Source organism: Exophiala spinifera, assembly GCF_000836115.1.
Source record: "Exophiala spinifera strain CBS 89968 unplaced genomic scaffold supercont1.1, whole genome shotgun sequence".
Taxonomy (NCBI): domain Eukaryota; kingdom Fungi; phylum Ascomycota; class Eurotiomycetes; order Chaetothyriales; family Herpotrichiellaceae; genus Exophiala; species Exophiala spinifera.
In genome coordinates, this window is record NW_015622513.1 from 5,990,596 (window position 1) to 6,006,030 (window position 15,435).

The 15,435-nt window shown below is 50.8% G+C and overlaps 7 protein-coding genes across 7 annotated transcripts; 1 reads left to right on the plus strand and 6 right to left on the minus strand.

The window, feature by feature from the left end:
* Positions 1-10: 10 nt before the first annotated feature.
* PV08_02198 (uncharacterized protein) lies at positions 11-3,441 on the minus strand (the record flags this gene model as incomplete). Its single annotated transcript, XM_016376558.1, has 3 exons — positions 11-1,072; positions 1,146-3,238; positions 3,321-3,441. 3 exons carry the CDS (start codon positions 3,439-3,441, stop codon positions 11-13), a joined length of 3,276 nt encoding a protein of 1,091 aa, XP_016241834.1.
* A 361-nt stretch (positions 3,442-3,802) lies between these two features.
* Positions 3,803-5,617, plus strand: PV08_02199 (uncharacterized protein; the record flags this gene model as incomplete). Its single annotated transcript, XM_016376559.1, has 3 exons — positions 3,803-3,858; positions 3,913-4,222; positions 4,274-5,617. 3 exons carry the CDS (start codon positions 3,803-3,805, stop codon positions 5,615-5,617), a joined length of 1,710 nt encoding a protein of 569 aa, XP_016241835.1.
* Positions 5,618-6,268: 651 nt separating this feature from the next.
* Positions 6,269-7,351, minus strand: PV08_02200 (uncharacterized protein; the record flags this gene model as incomplete). Its single annotated transcript, XM_016376560.1, has 5 exons — positions 6,269-6,577; positions 6,689-7,047; positions 7,111-7,153; positions 7,223-7,257; positions 7,327-7,351. 5 exons carry the CDS (start codon positions 7,349-7,351, stop codon positions 6,269-6,271), a joined length of 771 nt encoding a protein of 256 aa, XP_016241836.1.
* Positions 7,352-7,874: 523 nt separating this feature from the next.
* Positions 7,875-9,606, minus strand: PV08_02201 (uncharacterized protein; the record flags this gene model as incomplete). The annotated part of the gene is made up of 4 exons (XM_016376561.1): positions 7,875-7,982; positions 8,038-8,817; positions 8,868-8,968; positions 9,018-9,606. The coding sequence occupies 4 exons, from the start codon at positions 9,604-9,606 to the stop codon at positions 7,875-7,877; spliced, it is 1,578 nt and encodes a 525-aa protein (XP_016241837.1).
* A 1,190-nt stretch (positions 9,607-10,796) lies between these two features.
* Positions 10,797-11,356, minus strand: PV08_02202 (uncharacterized protein; the record flags this gene model as incomplete). The annotated part of the gene is made up of 5 exons (XM_016376562.1): positions 10,797-10,808; positions 10,865-10,882; positions 10,944-10,961; positions 11,066-11,080; positions 11,183-11,356. The coding sequence occupies 5 exons, from the start codon at positions 11,354-11,356 to the stop codon at positions 10,797-10,799; spliced, it is 237 nt and encodes a 78-aa protein (XP_016241838.1).
* Positions 11,357-12,656: 1,300 nt separating this feature from the next.
* On the minus strand, positions 12,657-13,589 carry PV08_02203 (uncharacterized protein; the record flags this gene model as incomplete). The annotated part of the gene is made up of 1 exon (XM_016376563.1): positions 12,657-13,589. The coding sequence occupies one exon, from the start codon at positions 13,587-13,589 to the stop codon at positions 12,657-12,659; it is 933 nt and encodes a 310-aa protein (XP_016241839.1).
* Positions 13,590-14,967: 1,378 nt separating this feature from the next.
* Positions 14,968-15,420, minus strand: PV08_02204 (uncharacterized protein; the record flags this gene model as incomplete). The annotated part of the gene is made up of 2 exons (XM_016376564.1): positions 14,968-15,054; positions 15,187-15,420. The coding sequence occupies 2 exons, from the start codon at positions 15,418-15,420 to the stop codon at positions 14,968-14,970; spliced, it is 321 nt and encodes a 106-aa protein (XP_016241840.1).
* Between the last annotated feature and the right edge of the window lie 15 nt (positions 15,421-15,435).

The following is a 15,435-nucleotide window of genomic DNA, read 5'->3' on the forward strand; positions in this document are numbered from 1 at the left end:
GAACATAAAGTCATGATAGTCTCAACCCTTCATCCTCTGCAAGCTGATCCCCCGAAAACCCGCCATGTAACTTGTCAATGTACTTGTCGAAGCGGCTGGCAACTTCAATCACGTCCTTCAGGTGCTCATACGCCATTTTCTTCGTGACGCCATCTTTCGATTGTTCAGATTGCCATTCAGCATATTGTCTCGCAGTGGTGATTGCATTTCGTATCTGTCGGCCATTCATCTTCTCCTTACTTAGATCCTCGAGATGATCACGGAGATCTTGCGTGTCCACTTTGTCGTCACCGAAAGATTCGAGCCGCTTTATGAAGTTTTCCCAGACACGAAGTCGTTGGTATTGACCGAGGCTGGGGTAATGCAGAGCAAGCTGGATTCTTGACTTGAACGCTTCGTCAAACGTTCCAACACGATTGCTGGTGAGCACAAGAATGCCTTCGTAGTATTCCATGACCCGTAGAAACACAGAAACGAGAGCGTTTCTCTCCAGATCCTCTAAGCTGCGCTGTTCCAAGAAGACATCCGCCTCATCAAGTAAGACCACACAACCCCATATCTTGCCGAGATGAAGGACCGATTCAAGGTACTTTTCGACATCTTCTGCTTTGGTACCTACGTCGCCACAGGTCACCCGATATAAGGGCTTCTGGGCAATTTCAGCAACGCTCTCGGCGGTCAAGGTCTTACCAGTGCCGGGTCCACCATGTAACAACAAAATAAGACCGTTTCCTTTGCCAGCAATAAGGTCTGTTGATCTCTCCGCCGCTATTTTGTTACTGACAAGGGCTAATATAAGATTTCTAGCTTTTCGTTCGATGACCAGGGTTTCGAATGCTTCGACATTCCAGGTAACCTCGGAGATCCGGTCAACTTCTAGATCGAACCATTTTTTGAGTCGTAGATTGTAGCCCTTGATTTCCGGCGGCAGCACGTAACTGAATTTCTCGTCCGGTGGCTCAGTCTTAGCCATAGCATCAGCTCCAAGTTCGTCCTCTAATGGACGTGCAAAGTTGTTGGTCGAGTGTAAGCTGCGGTATGTTTTGAGGTCGATCATGTACCGCTCCTCAATCTACATAATCATAAGCATGAGATCAGGCGAAGAAAGGCGGGGTCTAATCTCAAGACTAGCATTAAAAGCTTACCATGTTATTAGTATTGTCCATCCCTTTCTCAGTATACGAAACCAAGCGCCGGTTACGGCATTTCCAGAACGTGTCGCCTCTCTTGCGAAGTCTGTCCACAAGAGCTGGTTCAGCGTACGCCAGGGGAAAAATGCTCAAGTCTCCAATGGTCTGGGTCTTCACTTGGTTGACTTCTATCCGTTGTCTCTGTTTGGCCGGGGTGTTTTCAACGGCAGTGTCGTGCTTACCCATTTCACTGACTTCGGTTTCAAAGTGACACTTGCGGTTCTGGCGTTGAAAAGTCCCGTCGAACGCCCAAGACCAACCAGTCACGGACCAGCTCTGCATCTTAATCCTCTCATTCACAATCCTTTTGGCGGCTTCGTGTGAACCGTAGAGTGGTAGATGATCGCCACATTGAACGTTGTCTTTCAAGCGTGACACATATCTGCTGCCGCCCTTGATAGGCCAACTGCTGGCCACAAACGCGGAATACTGCCCCTGGCTGCGTTGCACCAGGATATCGCCCGGTTTGAAGAGATACGGCACATTATCTGATGATGTTTTGTTCTCCGAGAAGAGCGAGTCGGCTGCTGCATAATTCTCCCCGTAGTGATCGGTGACGTATTGAAGAAGCAAGCCGAACTGTTTTTGGGATTCGGGAGACAGTCCCTCTTGTATCGCGTCCAAATTTTTACGGCTGTGATATACAGCGAGGTACGGGGCTTGCAACTCCGGCGAGACTTTGTATTCCTGCAGCAAGCTGGAGTACTCGTCCCGCGAGCCCAGTAGAGTCTCGATGGCTTCAATCAGTGTTTGGGCTATAGGTCGGATAGTCTCGCGGTAGGGCTGCGGTCTCACAGAGTCAGCACGTTCTACAAAACGATCGGCGCTGCTGGATCCAACCATATCTGGCGGTGCCGGGTGAAAATCCCGGTAGACAAGGAAGGCAATGTCCTTGTTCTTCTCCAAGTACAGTTCAAAATTTGTCACAGGTAAGCTGCATCGGAATTGACGTTGGTTTTGCTGACCTTCGATCCATTCCGGCTCGTCAAAATATGGCGAAGAAAGCTTCCATTCATATTCGCCTCGACCTCTGTTTTCACGATTCTGTCTCTGCATTATGCGGTGCAATACCTGGAACCTGGAAGGCGACAGCTCTTTGTGACTGGACTCGAGTTTCTTGACTTGGCTCTGCAACAGCTCAATGTAGTCCTGAAGCTTCTTAAGATCCAAGTGAGAAGGATCGTGGCCGCCGGTGAGGCGCTGCATATCCGCTACGTCAAGCGTTGTCTCATTGTTCTGCAGGATAGTTGCTGAGGCGACTTGGCCCGCTGAATAGGAAGAGGCAACGCCGACGTTCTCTAGGATTGTTGCATCTTGGCCTCTTTCCAAAGTGTCTTGCTCCAAGCGAGCCATCATGAGCCTTTTTGGGTTTTGTTGTTCGAGTGCCTCCAATGTCCTCTGGTATTCTGTAAGATCTTCACCCGACATACCTTTCCAAGGCGAGGTGGGAATTTCAGAGCCCTTGCGGTAAACGAAGTGGATAGGCTCGAGCTTGGTTTTGCGACCTCTCAACGCTAGAAGATTGCGTTCAGCTATTCTGCTACCTGCACTCTGGTCATCGGAGATCGTGATATTGTTGAATAGTAGAGAATCGGACTGCTTTTTGAGAACTGAGCTTCCCCGAAGCGCAACAATCGCGGTATCTGCCTTGGGTGCGGTCGGCAAATACGCATGAGCCCCAGCAGAGGTTGTGCCCGGTTTATCGCCTGGATGGGGCCCAGCAGTCTCAGCAGTACTGTTAGATTCGGAAGAGTCAGTTTCCTCTAGCTCCTCTTCAAGTTCGTCCTCCTCGAGACTGTATAAGTCGCTGTCTTCGTATTGATCTTGAAAGTCTTCCGAATCTTCTTCGCCAACGTGATATGAAGTCTGGCTGTGTGGCCCTTCGTTTTGACTACCAGATGCCTCCGACCCGTCCAGGCTTGTTTGAAGACCAGTGTCGTCGTCAATAGGTGGGTACTCCGAGGTAGTTTGCTCGTCGAGAGCGGAGGGATCGGACTTGGGAGAATCGTGCCGTGAGTGCTCTCTCTCGATAAAAGCATCCAAGTCACCTACTTATTGCGGTTAGTTTCGGCAGTGACAAGCAGCGTTGAATAGCTAATTGAGGTCGTAAGTGTGAGAGGCATGGCATACCCGAAGAAGAGCAGTCTTCAGCCTCGGAGAAGGCGCGTGGGTTAGGTGAAAGTTGCTCGTTCAACCACTTCGTGTAATTAGAAAGGACCTTTTGGACGCCAGTTGCTCTCAATGGCTCCATGCGCAACGAATTTGCCTAAGGAAGCTGCATCGCCAGAGGGAAGCGTTTGCAGAACTGGAGAGTAACGCAATGCGCACTCGTTAGGCTGAGTGAAAAGAGTGAGCTGGCACCCATGGCGGCCGTCGCTTGTAGCGTCCAGTAACATCGTCACTCGCAAGGCAGATACACGTGAGCTTGTCCGCAAGGCAGACAGACGCTCCTTTGAAGCTTTGGCACAGTAGATATAATGGATAATGTGTGCGTGTCCCCAGGAATTGTGGAATAAATATGCGTTCTTCACTTTAGCGACTCGGGCCGTTGTTGCGCCGGCATTGACTCGGGCATTTACTCCGCAACTCGCATCCGCCAGTGAACTTTGGCCATGAACGACCAGTATTCTCGCTTCTCTTCCTGGTACTGCAGAGATACGTCGCAACTGTTCTTGAGTGCCCGTCAGTGCTCTCTAAGGATTTCTTGCTGACTCCGAACTAGAACACCCGTTGACCCCTCCACCACGCGGGCATTCACCGAAGCTGTCCAGCTCTTCAATCAGTTGACGAAAGATCCCAAAAAGGCGAAAGCACTCGACGAAATCCATGCGTCGAGCATTGCCGATGTTGTCTGCGCAGTTGAAAAAGCACGAGAACGCTATGAGAGGAGGCGCTCAGACTCCAAAGCGAGGAGTTTCCTCGTTGAGGTGTCTAGACGGCTTGTCTATTATGGGAACGTGATGGATGTCATGGTTCAGCATCATCCGGAGTATGTCTCGCTCGCTTGGGGCACTATGAAGCTACTTTGTGGAGTAGGCTTTCTCACGCTAGAGTTGTGACAACTTTCACACTGACTTTGACAGGCTGTTGTCGAGAATGAAAAGCTGGGCATGACTATTGTCACTGGGCTCTGTGAAATCGGCGATGCCCTTCCTCGAACCGAGCTCTTCCTAGAATTATACCCAACCGATGCCATGAAGAATGCAGTAACGTCGATATACACTTGGATTTTGCGATTCCTGACACGAGCTCTCAAATGGTACGAAGAGGGCAAAATCCGTCACGCTTTGAATGCGGTCATCAAGCCAGCTGCTTTACAGTATGACGATATCATGAGCGGGATCCGCTGTGCATGTCAGCTAATGTCGCACCGTGCCTCCGCTAACAGTTTAGCCGAACAGAGAGATATGCACGAGAAATTACGTGCTGTACAGGATTCCACCACCACGACTCTCCCAGTCATCCAAGCAGAGCAGAGGGAAACGCATTTAAGGCTGTCCGCATTCCAGAACCACATGTCATCTGCCTTGTCAAACGTCGAGCAACAGCAACGTCAAGCGAGTAAGGACGTCGCCTCCTTAACGGCCATCGTTACACAAGTTCGGGAAATGATCATTTCAGACCAAGCTGTCAACGCCGATATGCGGATACAGGTCAGGAACACAATGTCTGAAATGCAACTGGTACAGGCTTTAGGGATCGTCTCCGCCTCTATCAACTTCGATCACGTGGCGAACTTGCAGCAATCGATCCAGCTACGGGACAGACGGCGGTTCAAGCGGGATCAGTATTCTATGGCGTTCCAGAAATCTCCTGCCTTCAACGAATGGAACAGCTCGGCAGATTCGGGAAGTATCAAGCTCACAAGCACCTTCAAAAACCGCAACATCCTCAACGGCTCACTGACCCTCGCTATCGAGTGCCTCCGACAGCGGCCCGTGGCCGTCCTATTGGCTTTGCAATGCAGGACACGGGCATACGACCCGACGGAGATCTTGAAGAGCCTGATATGCCAAGCTCTAACATTGGACCAGGCCTCGCACATCGATGTGCAGTTCTCGTTCCAACTTCGCCGATACCTCGATGCGTACACCGAAGAGGACTATTTCAACATTCTAGGCGAGATCCTGTCGCATTTCAGACTAGTTTACATTATCATTCAGCTTGAAACGGTACGGTCCGAAGCCGCCTCACGATTCCAGCTACACCTGGACGATTTGCTAGACAGGTTCAAAAGCCGTCCACCAGGAACCGTATTGAAAACACTTTTGGCAGGCTCTGGCCCTTTGCTATCGCCTCCCCCAGTAAGTGGCCAGCATGTTCTGAGGATTGGAGGTAAGAGGCAATCCAAGGACTACAGAAAGAACGGCGTGTCGCTCACGCCATTGAAACGTCGAAAGTCGCGCAATCCATCGCTCGAGGATTGATGAATTGGGGTAGTGCAATTCCCAAGAAACAATTCCATAGTTGTCTCCACATCGCCAGTGTTGAGATGCCGAGATTTGATGAAGAAAGCCCCCAAAAAGGTTTTGCCCAATGTCCAGGTGATGTGTATCATTGATTCGAACGTGCTTCACTTGATCGGGCACAGATCGGGCCCGTCGGTATTGTGATAAGGCCGGATATTCAGACACCGAGCCTAATGCGTGCGGAAAGTGTACTCACGCTTGGCAGCAAGGTGTATGTCATCTCTCATAGAATTTCGTAGGTATATTGAGAAGCCGAAGAGACAGACGTTGGGTCTGGAAGAGGGGAATCAAAACCACTGTAGCCTACAGCCTTTAATGCAGATAATAAGATCAAGTCAGATGGTTAGCCTCGAGTGAATAAATATGTCTTGAGATAAAGATGGTCACTTGGTTCATTTACGTGTCCCATATCAGATAAAGAACAATTCGTCTGCGTCTGCGTCTGCGTCTGTGTGTGTGTGTGTGTGTGTGTGAGGGAGAGAGAGAGAGATAGACAGTCATCTTGGTCCTATCTCAAACAATACACCTTCGTACATACTCGTCGCCACTCATCTCGACTCAAATATATTCCACCTACGCGGTACTTGATGTTCCGATCTCAAGACTCAATCATAGATACTTGTGGAAGAAACCGAGTAAAGTCCGATAAGCCTTTTCGTACGCCGCCCTGACCTTCTCATCCTCCAAGTCAGCTCGAGCGGCCATGAAGCCGTGGATCTGGTCCTTGTACCACTCGATTTGTTTGGGGACCGTCAACTTCGACTCGTACTGTGACACGGCCGACTCGTCCTCGTCCTTGCTGGGGATCATGCACATGGGGATGGTCACGTTGGGTGCGTCGTTGGGATCGACCATGGCCGGGTGACACGCTGCCGCGGCCTTGAAGACCGTGTTGGACCCCGAGACCAAATTGACAATCTAGAACATCGGGCAAAACAGTAAGTCAGTCAGTCAGTAACCCATCTTGTAATTTTCGGTCGGGTTGACTAAGTTAGGGAGGGTCCCTCCCAGAAAACAACGGGTCGAGACGTGAATGGGAATACTTGCCTTCCCGCCCCAACAATACCCAACTACACCCCATTCCTTGATGCCTGGGTTGGCCGACTTGAGTTCGTCCATGACGCTCTTGACCCGTGCGACCGTCTTGGGCGGGGCTGCCTTGGTCTGGAAGAACTCGCCCAGTTTCCTGCCGTGCTCCTCGGTCTTGGGAGGGTACCACGAGATGTCGGCGGGTTCCCCTTCGAAGAAGTCCGGCATGAAGACTCTATATTGGTGGTCCTTGTCCGAGTGGGCGAGGATGTCGGCGCCCTGCAGTGTCTGTGCAAAGAAGCCGAAGATGTCGTAGACAACAAGTATGCCTTGGCTTACAGAAGAAGGGCCAGTGGCGTCTAGAGAGAGAGAGGGAGAGAGTAAGTATTGACTAAGATAGTAGGAGATTGTTGACCACCTACAAGTTTTCAAGCCATCAACGGTGATCCATTGACCCTTTTCATGCTGTGTGGGTGATATTTACATCAGCACGGATGCCGACACGATGGCGACAAGGAGGACTCGCTAACTCACGTATCCTGTGCTGACTACCGCCGGGGTGTTGCAGCCTGAGAGCAACGGGTCAGTATCCCGAGTATCTCAGGGCCAGTGGTTGAAAGGATAAGTAGTAATCATACATGCTTCGGACTGAGTATGAGACATGCTGGCCAAAGTTCTAGACTGTGCGGGTGACGAGGTGATTGACCTTGATGCGGACGAAATCTGTTTGGAGATGGCAGAGAGTCGTAGGCGTGAAGTCATGGAAGAATGTTGTTGATGGGAAAAAGGCTTGGTCAAGGACTCATTTGATGTATCTCTTCGTCTGGTGGGACGGAGTAAATATCCTGAAGACTCGAGAACGAGATACGAGGAGTTGAATGGGTGTTGATGGATGAACTGGATTGTGATGGACTGACGAATTGAGGGGTTGAAGCATTTGCCGATTCAATGATCTCCAACTTCGGATCTTTAGATGTTCCGGGTGGTTGACATCATATCACGTGGAGGCACATGATCAGGCGGATACAAGGACATATTCACTCATGTGTCTAGAGACAGAAGAGGAGGAGGAGGGGGAGGATAGTGTGGAGAGGAGATGACGAAAAAAGAAAGAAAAGTAAGAAAAGAGACCTATGTTCTAGGTACCCATCTCCCATTCCAGGCCTCTCCCACAACTACATGAACATCACGACCGATGCTTCTTCCTACTCTTTAATCGCACCTTGAAATCCTCCTGCTTGACAAACCAGGCATTATGCAGCTTCCAGGGTTTAGAGGGGTCGGCAAGTTCGAGCTGCAAGTATCATATCAGTCTCTACGTGACCCTCGCACCACAGACCACGACTTACCTCGAATCTGAGCAAAAGAGCCGGAACGAGCTTGTACATCTCCAGTAAGCTAATGTTCTTCCCAATGCACGTCCGGGATCCTGCGCCGAATGTGAAGATTGTGTTGTCCATGATTCGCTTCTGCTCGGTCGATGCATCTATCCACCGTTGAGGCCGGTACAGGTCGGTTCGTTCTCCAAACAGACCATCTCGATGGACTGTCCACGCATTACATCCCACAATAGTTCCTGCCGGAATGAACGCGCCACAGATTGTCACGCCACCAGCAGGCACAATTCGCTCCAAAGTCAAGCCGGCAGCGGGATGGCATCGCAGTGTCTCCTTGATGACAGCGTTGAGATACGGAAGGTCTCGCACGTCATTCCAAGCCAACAGCCCTTCCTCGCTGGCTGGCACTTCCTTCAATTCTTCCATCAACCTCTTCATGTCGCCAGGGTTTCTCAGGAGGTTGTAGAAGATGGCACGGAGCGTGATGGCTGTTGTGTCTGACCCGGCAAACATGTTGGCTACCGTCACCGCCAGGACCCGGTCATGGGTCATGAATTCGGGGTCTTTGCGATGAGCTTCGTAGAATCTTGAAAGGAAGTCCCTTCGTCCAGGCTTGCCATCGGGCCCGGCGGGAATTTTTTCGTTTCCTTCTGCCACATCTGGTCTCGCCGCAATTCTGCTCCGTGCAAAGTTGACAACAGGCGAGTTCGAGTTGAGCAGGTTGTATTTGCTTGCAGTCAGACGAAGAGGGTTTTTGAGAAATAGTCTGTCCAGAATAGGGAGTTGACCGACCTATAGTAGGATCAACGAGATATTGCAAGTCTTAGTGGATCCTCACTCACCACCGCTGCGTAATTGAGTAACCATTGTAGATCCTTGATGATGTTGTCGACATCTCTCCCCCTCTCGATAAACCCCAAGCGTTTCGAGTATGTAAGCTCGCCTGCACAGCGATCAGCTCTGCAGCGGAGTATTCCAGGAGGTCTGCTCACCTATCACGTCAAATGCGTAGTATTGCAGCCATTTGCTAAAGTCACAAACGCCAGCAGGCCCAGCTCGATCGGCGAACCTCTTCTCCAGCTGATTCAAGAATTCCAGCACCGTGGAATCAACCAGAGGCTCGAATTGCACCAAGGTGCTCATAGCATATGCATTGTTGACTGCCCGTCTCAGTTTGGCATGAAATTTCTCGTCGGTGGAAGTAAATAGTGTCAGGAGTCGACGACCCTTGGCGATGGTCTGTTGGACAGGATAGAACTCTGACTTGGTGAAGCCAGAATTCAGCGCGTAGATGATTTGAATGGCCGCGGGATCTGAGATAGATACTGCCCGCGGACCCAGTCGAACTAGCGGACCATGTCGTTGATGAAGTTTGATGTGTTTCAGTTCCGGCCGTCTCTGCCATACGACAAAAACCCGCCACAGATCCGTGCAAGAAGCCAGGAATGGACCCGGGATGCGGCTGATACCATGGCCGTATCTATTGAAAAGTGCCCGGCTCGTGACGAGAGCGGCAATCAGATACAGCACGTACAAGTACGGATGTTCTTTGAACTTGGCCAGGAGTTGATCAGTCAACATCTTTCCCGGGCGACCTGGTCAGATTCCACCTCGGTGCAAAAGAGTCGTAAGGTTCTGGAGGTTTGCCTTTTTGTTCTGTCTAGTGCTGGCGGAAACAACCCACCAGTTGACTTGCCGAAGGTATACATGGAGACAGAGAGCATGGGGTAAACGTTCAGAGTGTGGGGTAAGGAGGGAGGTGCCTCCGGACTCAGAAGTACTTACTCACTCCTGCAACCGGAATTGAGCCCGCGGCCGGCGGAAATGATACCGAGTCTTTAAATAGAGCAGTAGTTGAAGAGTCGAGAGAGTGTCCTGTGCTTTCTGGGTGTTGGCATGGCAGAAGAATCACCCGGGTAGGTCGCCATTGCGTCGTAGAATGTCCGCGCAATGTACAAAGTAGGGGCAACTTTAGATCCTTTGACAGGCAGATGCTCATCTTGAAAGCCACTGTTTAGTTGGCAGGCCCGAGATGGCATTCATAACGTCTCCAGCAACTGTGACAGTCGTCCTGGTATGAATGAGGACAGTCATTGACCAGGACATGGTTTTGTGGAAAACACCCACTCACCGAGACGCGCTCTCAGGACTGTGTGGATCACCTACCTGCATCATCGTAGCGGCCAAAGTAGGTGAGGAATCTTGCGTGTGTATAAGAATGCCATCCATGCCATAAGAGATTAAAGTTGATGAGGTTCATGGTATCTGGACAAATACCTAGTGTTGTACTGCTCAAAGTTCACCGTCCAGTGCCTGGTAATGTGGTTATAGCGGCGTGAAGAGGACTAATAAGTCAACTGAAGTACATAATGACCTCTAAAGATGAGAATCATAAAGCGGCCACCCTTTTAACTCTCTCGAGGCGCCGCTTCAAGCCACCACCACTACTCCCCGAGACTCGGGGGAGCACCAGTGTCCTACGCAGTCCCTGATCTGCACAAACACAAAGATTGGCGTGGGGAACAATGATTTATGGCTATCCACGAATTGAGAATGAGTGACTATGGATGTGTGCTCTGGGAGCAGACAACTCGCCTTCCCCCAGTTCCTTGCTCTGTACAATGTGATGGCGACTCCTGTTGTGTTCGAGTAAGCTTTCTCCGGACCTGAGCAGCCAGCGATCGCTTGTAATTTCACCCCTTGGAAACCCAGATTGCGCAGGGGGACTCTGCTGGCACTCTGATTGACCATAGAACACATACTGCACCTTTCTAACGGCAGAGCTATTTGGTGGTTATGAGCGTGCGAATCTATAAGCTGCAAGTTCAAGGGATCATACCGCTCCACACCAGTCTGACTGTCATGTATTGTCAGAATACCATCGTCATTGCCTTATGGTCTGAGAATTGATCACTTACCTCGCAGCAAACCGGGCCCTATGCGTATAGACGATGTCAGTGTTCCGACGTCCGCGACGATCAAGTCATCATCAAGAAGCTCGATGGGTTCTTCACAAGACTCGAGGATGGAGGAAACTTACATTATCACTCTCATACTGTTCTTATAATCAGCTAATATCATCTACGGGGAGTGAGTCAAAACCTACCAGCCCACAAGAACAATATCTATTCTCACACGGGCTACAATCCTGTCGTACCATCAATGGATTGTTGGGGTGTGGCCTTTCGGAAATGACAGTTGGATCGAAGTCGCGCTTCTCAAGCTTCAAAACATCACGTGTGATGATCCGGGGTTTGGGAGCCTCAAAAGGGGAGGGTATCGCGAGAGCTGCGCCGATGAAGCTGAATACAAGAACTTTGGCGAAGTGCATGGTGGCTGCAGAGGTTGGGATTTTGGGAAGAGCGCTCTTTGGAACTTTGAAAGAGATGATTATAGAAGGATGAAGCTGGTGATTCACGACCGACTCTCAGGGCTTTTATGTCCACGAGGATTCGGTCGTCGGCAGACAAAGCCTTAATCCATGCCGAGTTCGATGAAAGCCTGAACACCGATCCGAAAGGTACCTTGAGCTTCCTGCTCATAGGAGAAAGCCTCGTGACGCAGCTATTGGATATTTTGAAGTGGCAGGCATACCGATTGCCCAAAGCTCGCAAGTTGCTGGCTCCTTTCCCAGAGCGGTTACATCTCGCTGCAGACTAACGGTGAAAGACGGTGCTGAGGACGTGTCGCCGTCTGAGCTATTGAGTGATAGCTCTACCCACCAGATACCACTCACTGTCCTGGATGATCCCGAACCACTGCAGAGGTTGCGTTTGTAGACGGGGACGTCCCTTAATATGGCTATCGCTTTTCCTCTGACGCCTGAGCAACTGCGGATCGCCTCATAACAGTATGTCCAGGAGACGGTGAGTTCTGATGTTGAGGTCGGAGTCGGGCTGCTCTCGGCATTTGGATGAAGCCCGACAGCCTAGGTAATTAGCCCCAAGGAAGTCGCTGTTAGAGTTCAAAGGTGCGGTTAGAGTTCAGAGGAGAGCTTTGTCTAGTCCAAAGCTCAGACACATGGTCAACGGTCAAGTGGAAATCGGGAACAGATTCGGTATCGAGGACCCGTTCCCGGGCAGGCAGGGGAGCTTCATTTCACGCCGACGCTCTCAAACAAACTTGATAATTGAAAAGATCATCTGATCAGACTCAGGAACGACGGGTGAACAGTCCAGCACACCGGGAGAGACTTGGATGTTCATCATGGCCACTGGAGATTGAAGCTCCCGTAGGATCCTAATTAGTCACAGTAGTGGCGTTGATAAGCTTGAAACTTTCATGTCCAACTGTAACCTCAACATTGATCAAGCTTAGCACCGAGTTGGCGCTAAAGCCGGCAAGCACGGATCCAACATGATGATTCTGTATGTCGGGCAAGATTTCCAGTTTCCACCTCGAAGCTGGTACTGATAGAAATGCATGAAAGAGCGATATAGGTGCAAGGAATGCTTGAGTGTAGGTGACTGAGCTTGTCCTCAACCCAACATCTCGAACAGACTTCCCAATTAGGAAGGGGGTAAGAAACGTGGGGTTCGCCTATCAGACAGGAATCACGTAAATAGATCTCAAGCAATCACGTAAAGAGATCCCATTTTTGCCCCTAGTACACATACCCCAGTGTTTATTTCCTAGATGAAAGCCTTTACTACCTCTTGGAGATCCTCGGTATGGAGTCCTAGCCGTCCCAGTTTCTCCAGCTCTGTGGCATCGATCTTGTCACTGAAGTCCCCACCGTGCCCCTCGATGAAGTGTGTGACATAGAACTTCTCATACGGAGCCACACTGTCACCTGCCTTGATTTTCTCTTCGTAGTCCCTGGCAACGTCGTTCAGATCTCGAATCTGGATGTCCCAATCTGCATCTGTCGTGCCATCTGCGCGCTGGACGGCGTCGAGTATCTCCCGCTGCGTCAGGCTGAATGACGCGGCGTACACAGCGTTGTTTTTGTATTTTGCCAAATCCGCCTCTGGCAGGCTCAGAGTCGCAGCAAGGGCTTCGGCAGTGTGTGCGACAGTCGCGACGCTGGCTTTGCCCTCGGCGCCTTTCCAGAGCGTTGCCTTGCGAGCCTTTGCGTCGACCCCCCACAGGCCCGTCGAAAGACCGAACTCCAACCAGGGGCCTACCACGACAGAAACCCAGTTGCTCACCCCGAGTTCTTCGACCAGGTCACGAACTCTCTTCTTCGTGACAAGGAGTTCGTTTTCTTCCAGAAGCTGTCCGGCAAACGGGTCCGGACCGAACTCGGAAGGGAAGATATAAGGCACTCTGGCCTTCGCAGCCGCTCGGATGGCTGGCTCTTGGATCTGGATCAGCTGTGGTAAGGGCGGCATCAAAACAACCGCATCCTGGCCTTGTAGTGCAGCAGCGAGGAAATTTTCGTCGTCCAGATTCCCCTTCTTGACTTCAACCGCTGCAGGAAAGGTACTTGTGGCGTCCAGGCGCTGGATGGCGGTGACGGTATGGGCTCCCAGTCCTAGAAGTGCTTGGACGGTCGGCTTCCCCAGTTGGCCGCTGGCGCCGATTATTGCGATTCTTCTCCCTTGAATAGCTGGAGTAGACATTGTCAAGTTTTGTTTGTATCAGTCGAGCTTGTATGAGTCGAGCTAACTAGTATCGGTCGCGGTGATGCACCTTCAAAAGCCCAAGCCCAAGTGGATGGATTGATGCTTTCATGGCCATCCTGTGAGGCATCTTATATACACAAGCGGGGGGACAACAATGCTTCACGTCACTCCGCGGGGCTATGGTGATGCCTCGTATGGTGAGAATTTAGCCTCAGGATCTAAGATGCTTTACTTCCTCCTGGTCGCTGCGCTTGGCTTGCATACACGGACCCTTATGTAAGGTCGATATAGCGGCCACTTGCTCATTTACCTCTACGCGCTTCTCTGTGGTTGTAGCGGCGTGAAGAGAATTATTCATCAACTATTTGAGCACCTACACTCTTCTACTCTGGGCCTAGGCTTCCGCACAGATCTCTATGCATCTCCGCGCATCGTCATCCCTAACCTGCCACAAGAGACATCCTACCGGAAGGGACATACGCCCTTCTCGCAGAATTATTCAGCGAGGATGACGACGAGCTAGGTTGGCAGTCTACACCTGGAACTGGAGAAGGGCGTCAGGCAGATTACGAGCACTGAAAAGACCTCAAAGAATACACTGAACGCGCCGTGTGTATACGCCCATGACGTCGATGGTGTTTCCAAACACCTACGGCTACGAGAGAATCGTGGCAATGGACAAAACACGTCTCGGCCAGCACCCCCTCAACCCGTGCATGTAGAGGACTAGGTTGTCATAGGGATCCTGTTTTTGGCATCCCCCCAGCGCACCTTCTGGAGAGCCGTTTTGTCTGTCCGGTACTGTCTGGAAAAGGCGACGAAGGAGATCTCGGCATCAATCAACCCTGGCAAGAGCACAAAATGTCATGATGGTCTTTCGAGCATTTACATATTCAGTCCCGCTATATGGATATGGCATGTAGTGCTAGTTGTTCCTCGAACATGGTGTGATCAACAGCATATCCTTCTTTCGTTGTCCACGAACAGGAGTATTCGTCCCGGACAGCAGTGTATCTCGACGAGAAACCAAAGACATCTGTCGCCAATGGCCAGAATCATATGTTCAGGGGGTCGTCGCAAGTGCATAGTCATCACCGCGATTCCTCGCGCCGTCAAACTCCGTGCGCAAAAAATGGATCACCAATCAATCAATGCATCATAATTGCTGCTGTTTCAAAACAATAACGTATCCACGGCCCCGAAGTTTGTGTCTCCAAATGGATGCCTGTGCCTGCAACAGAGAAAAGAAGAGACTGTTAGCAAATCCTACCCAGACTCGCTCAGGACAGACTGATCTTGAAGAAGAAAAAGAAGAAAGCGGCCGCGCGCCCGTCTGTCTTACTTGATTTCATCTTGGTCTCGTTTGGGGTACCGCTTACATGTTTGGGTTTGTGGTGTTCTCGTGTTGCTTTGCGACGGTTTCGTCTTTCGCTTCAAAAACGGCTTCCTTGTCGGCGTGGATCTAAAGTCGAAAGAGACATCAGACGTTAGTGTCTCGTTTATCGTGATACTACGAGTGAAAGGGAGACAAAAAAGACAAAGCCAGGGATTAAAACAGTGATTAAAAGAGTGAGTCGGGTCTAGCATGGCTTACATCCTGTTCGCTGTCGGTGGCCTTTTCTGCCGTCCAATGCCGATTTCCTGGTCGATCGGGCGACTTTTCTTGTGTCAGTGCGCTCTCTGGGTGCTTTTTCAGGTCGGCTTCTCTCTCAGCCCTCGCAATGGCAGTGGGCATGGCGCGGATCGCTGTCGTCGAGAGAGAGCGGGATATGATGCTCGCCCGACCTAGTCGTAGTCTCGCAGATGATAGGAGAGCTGCTGATTTCATCGTGCTGCGGTCGGC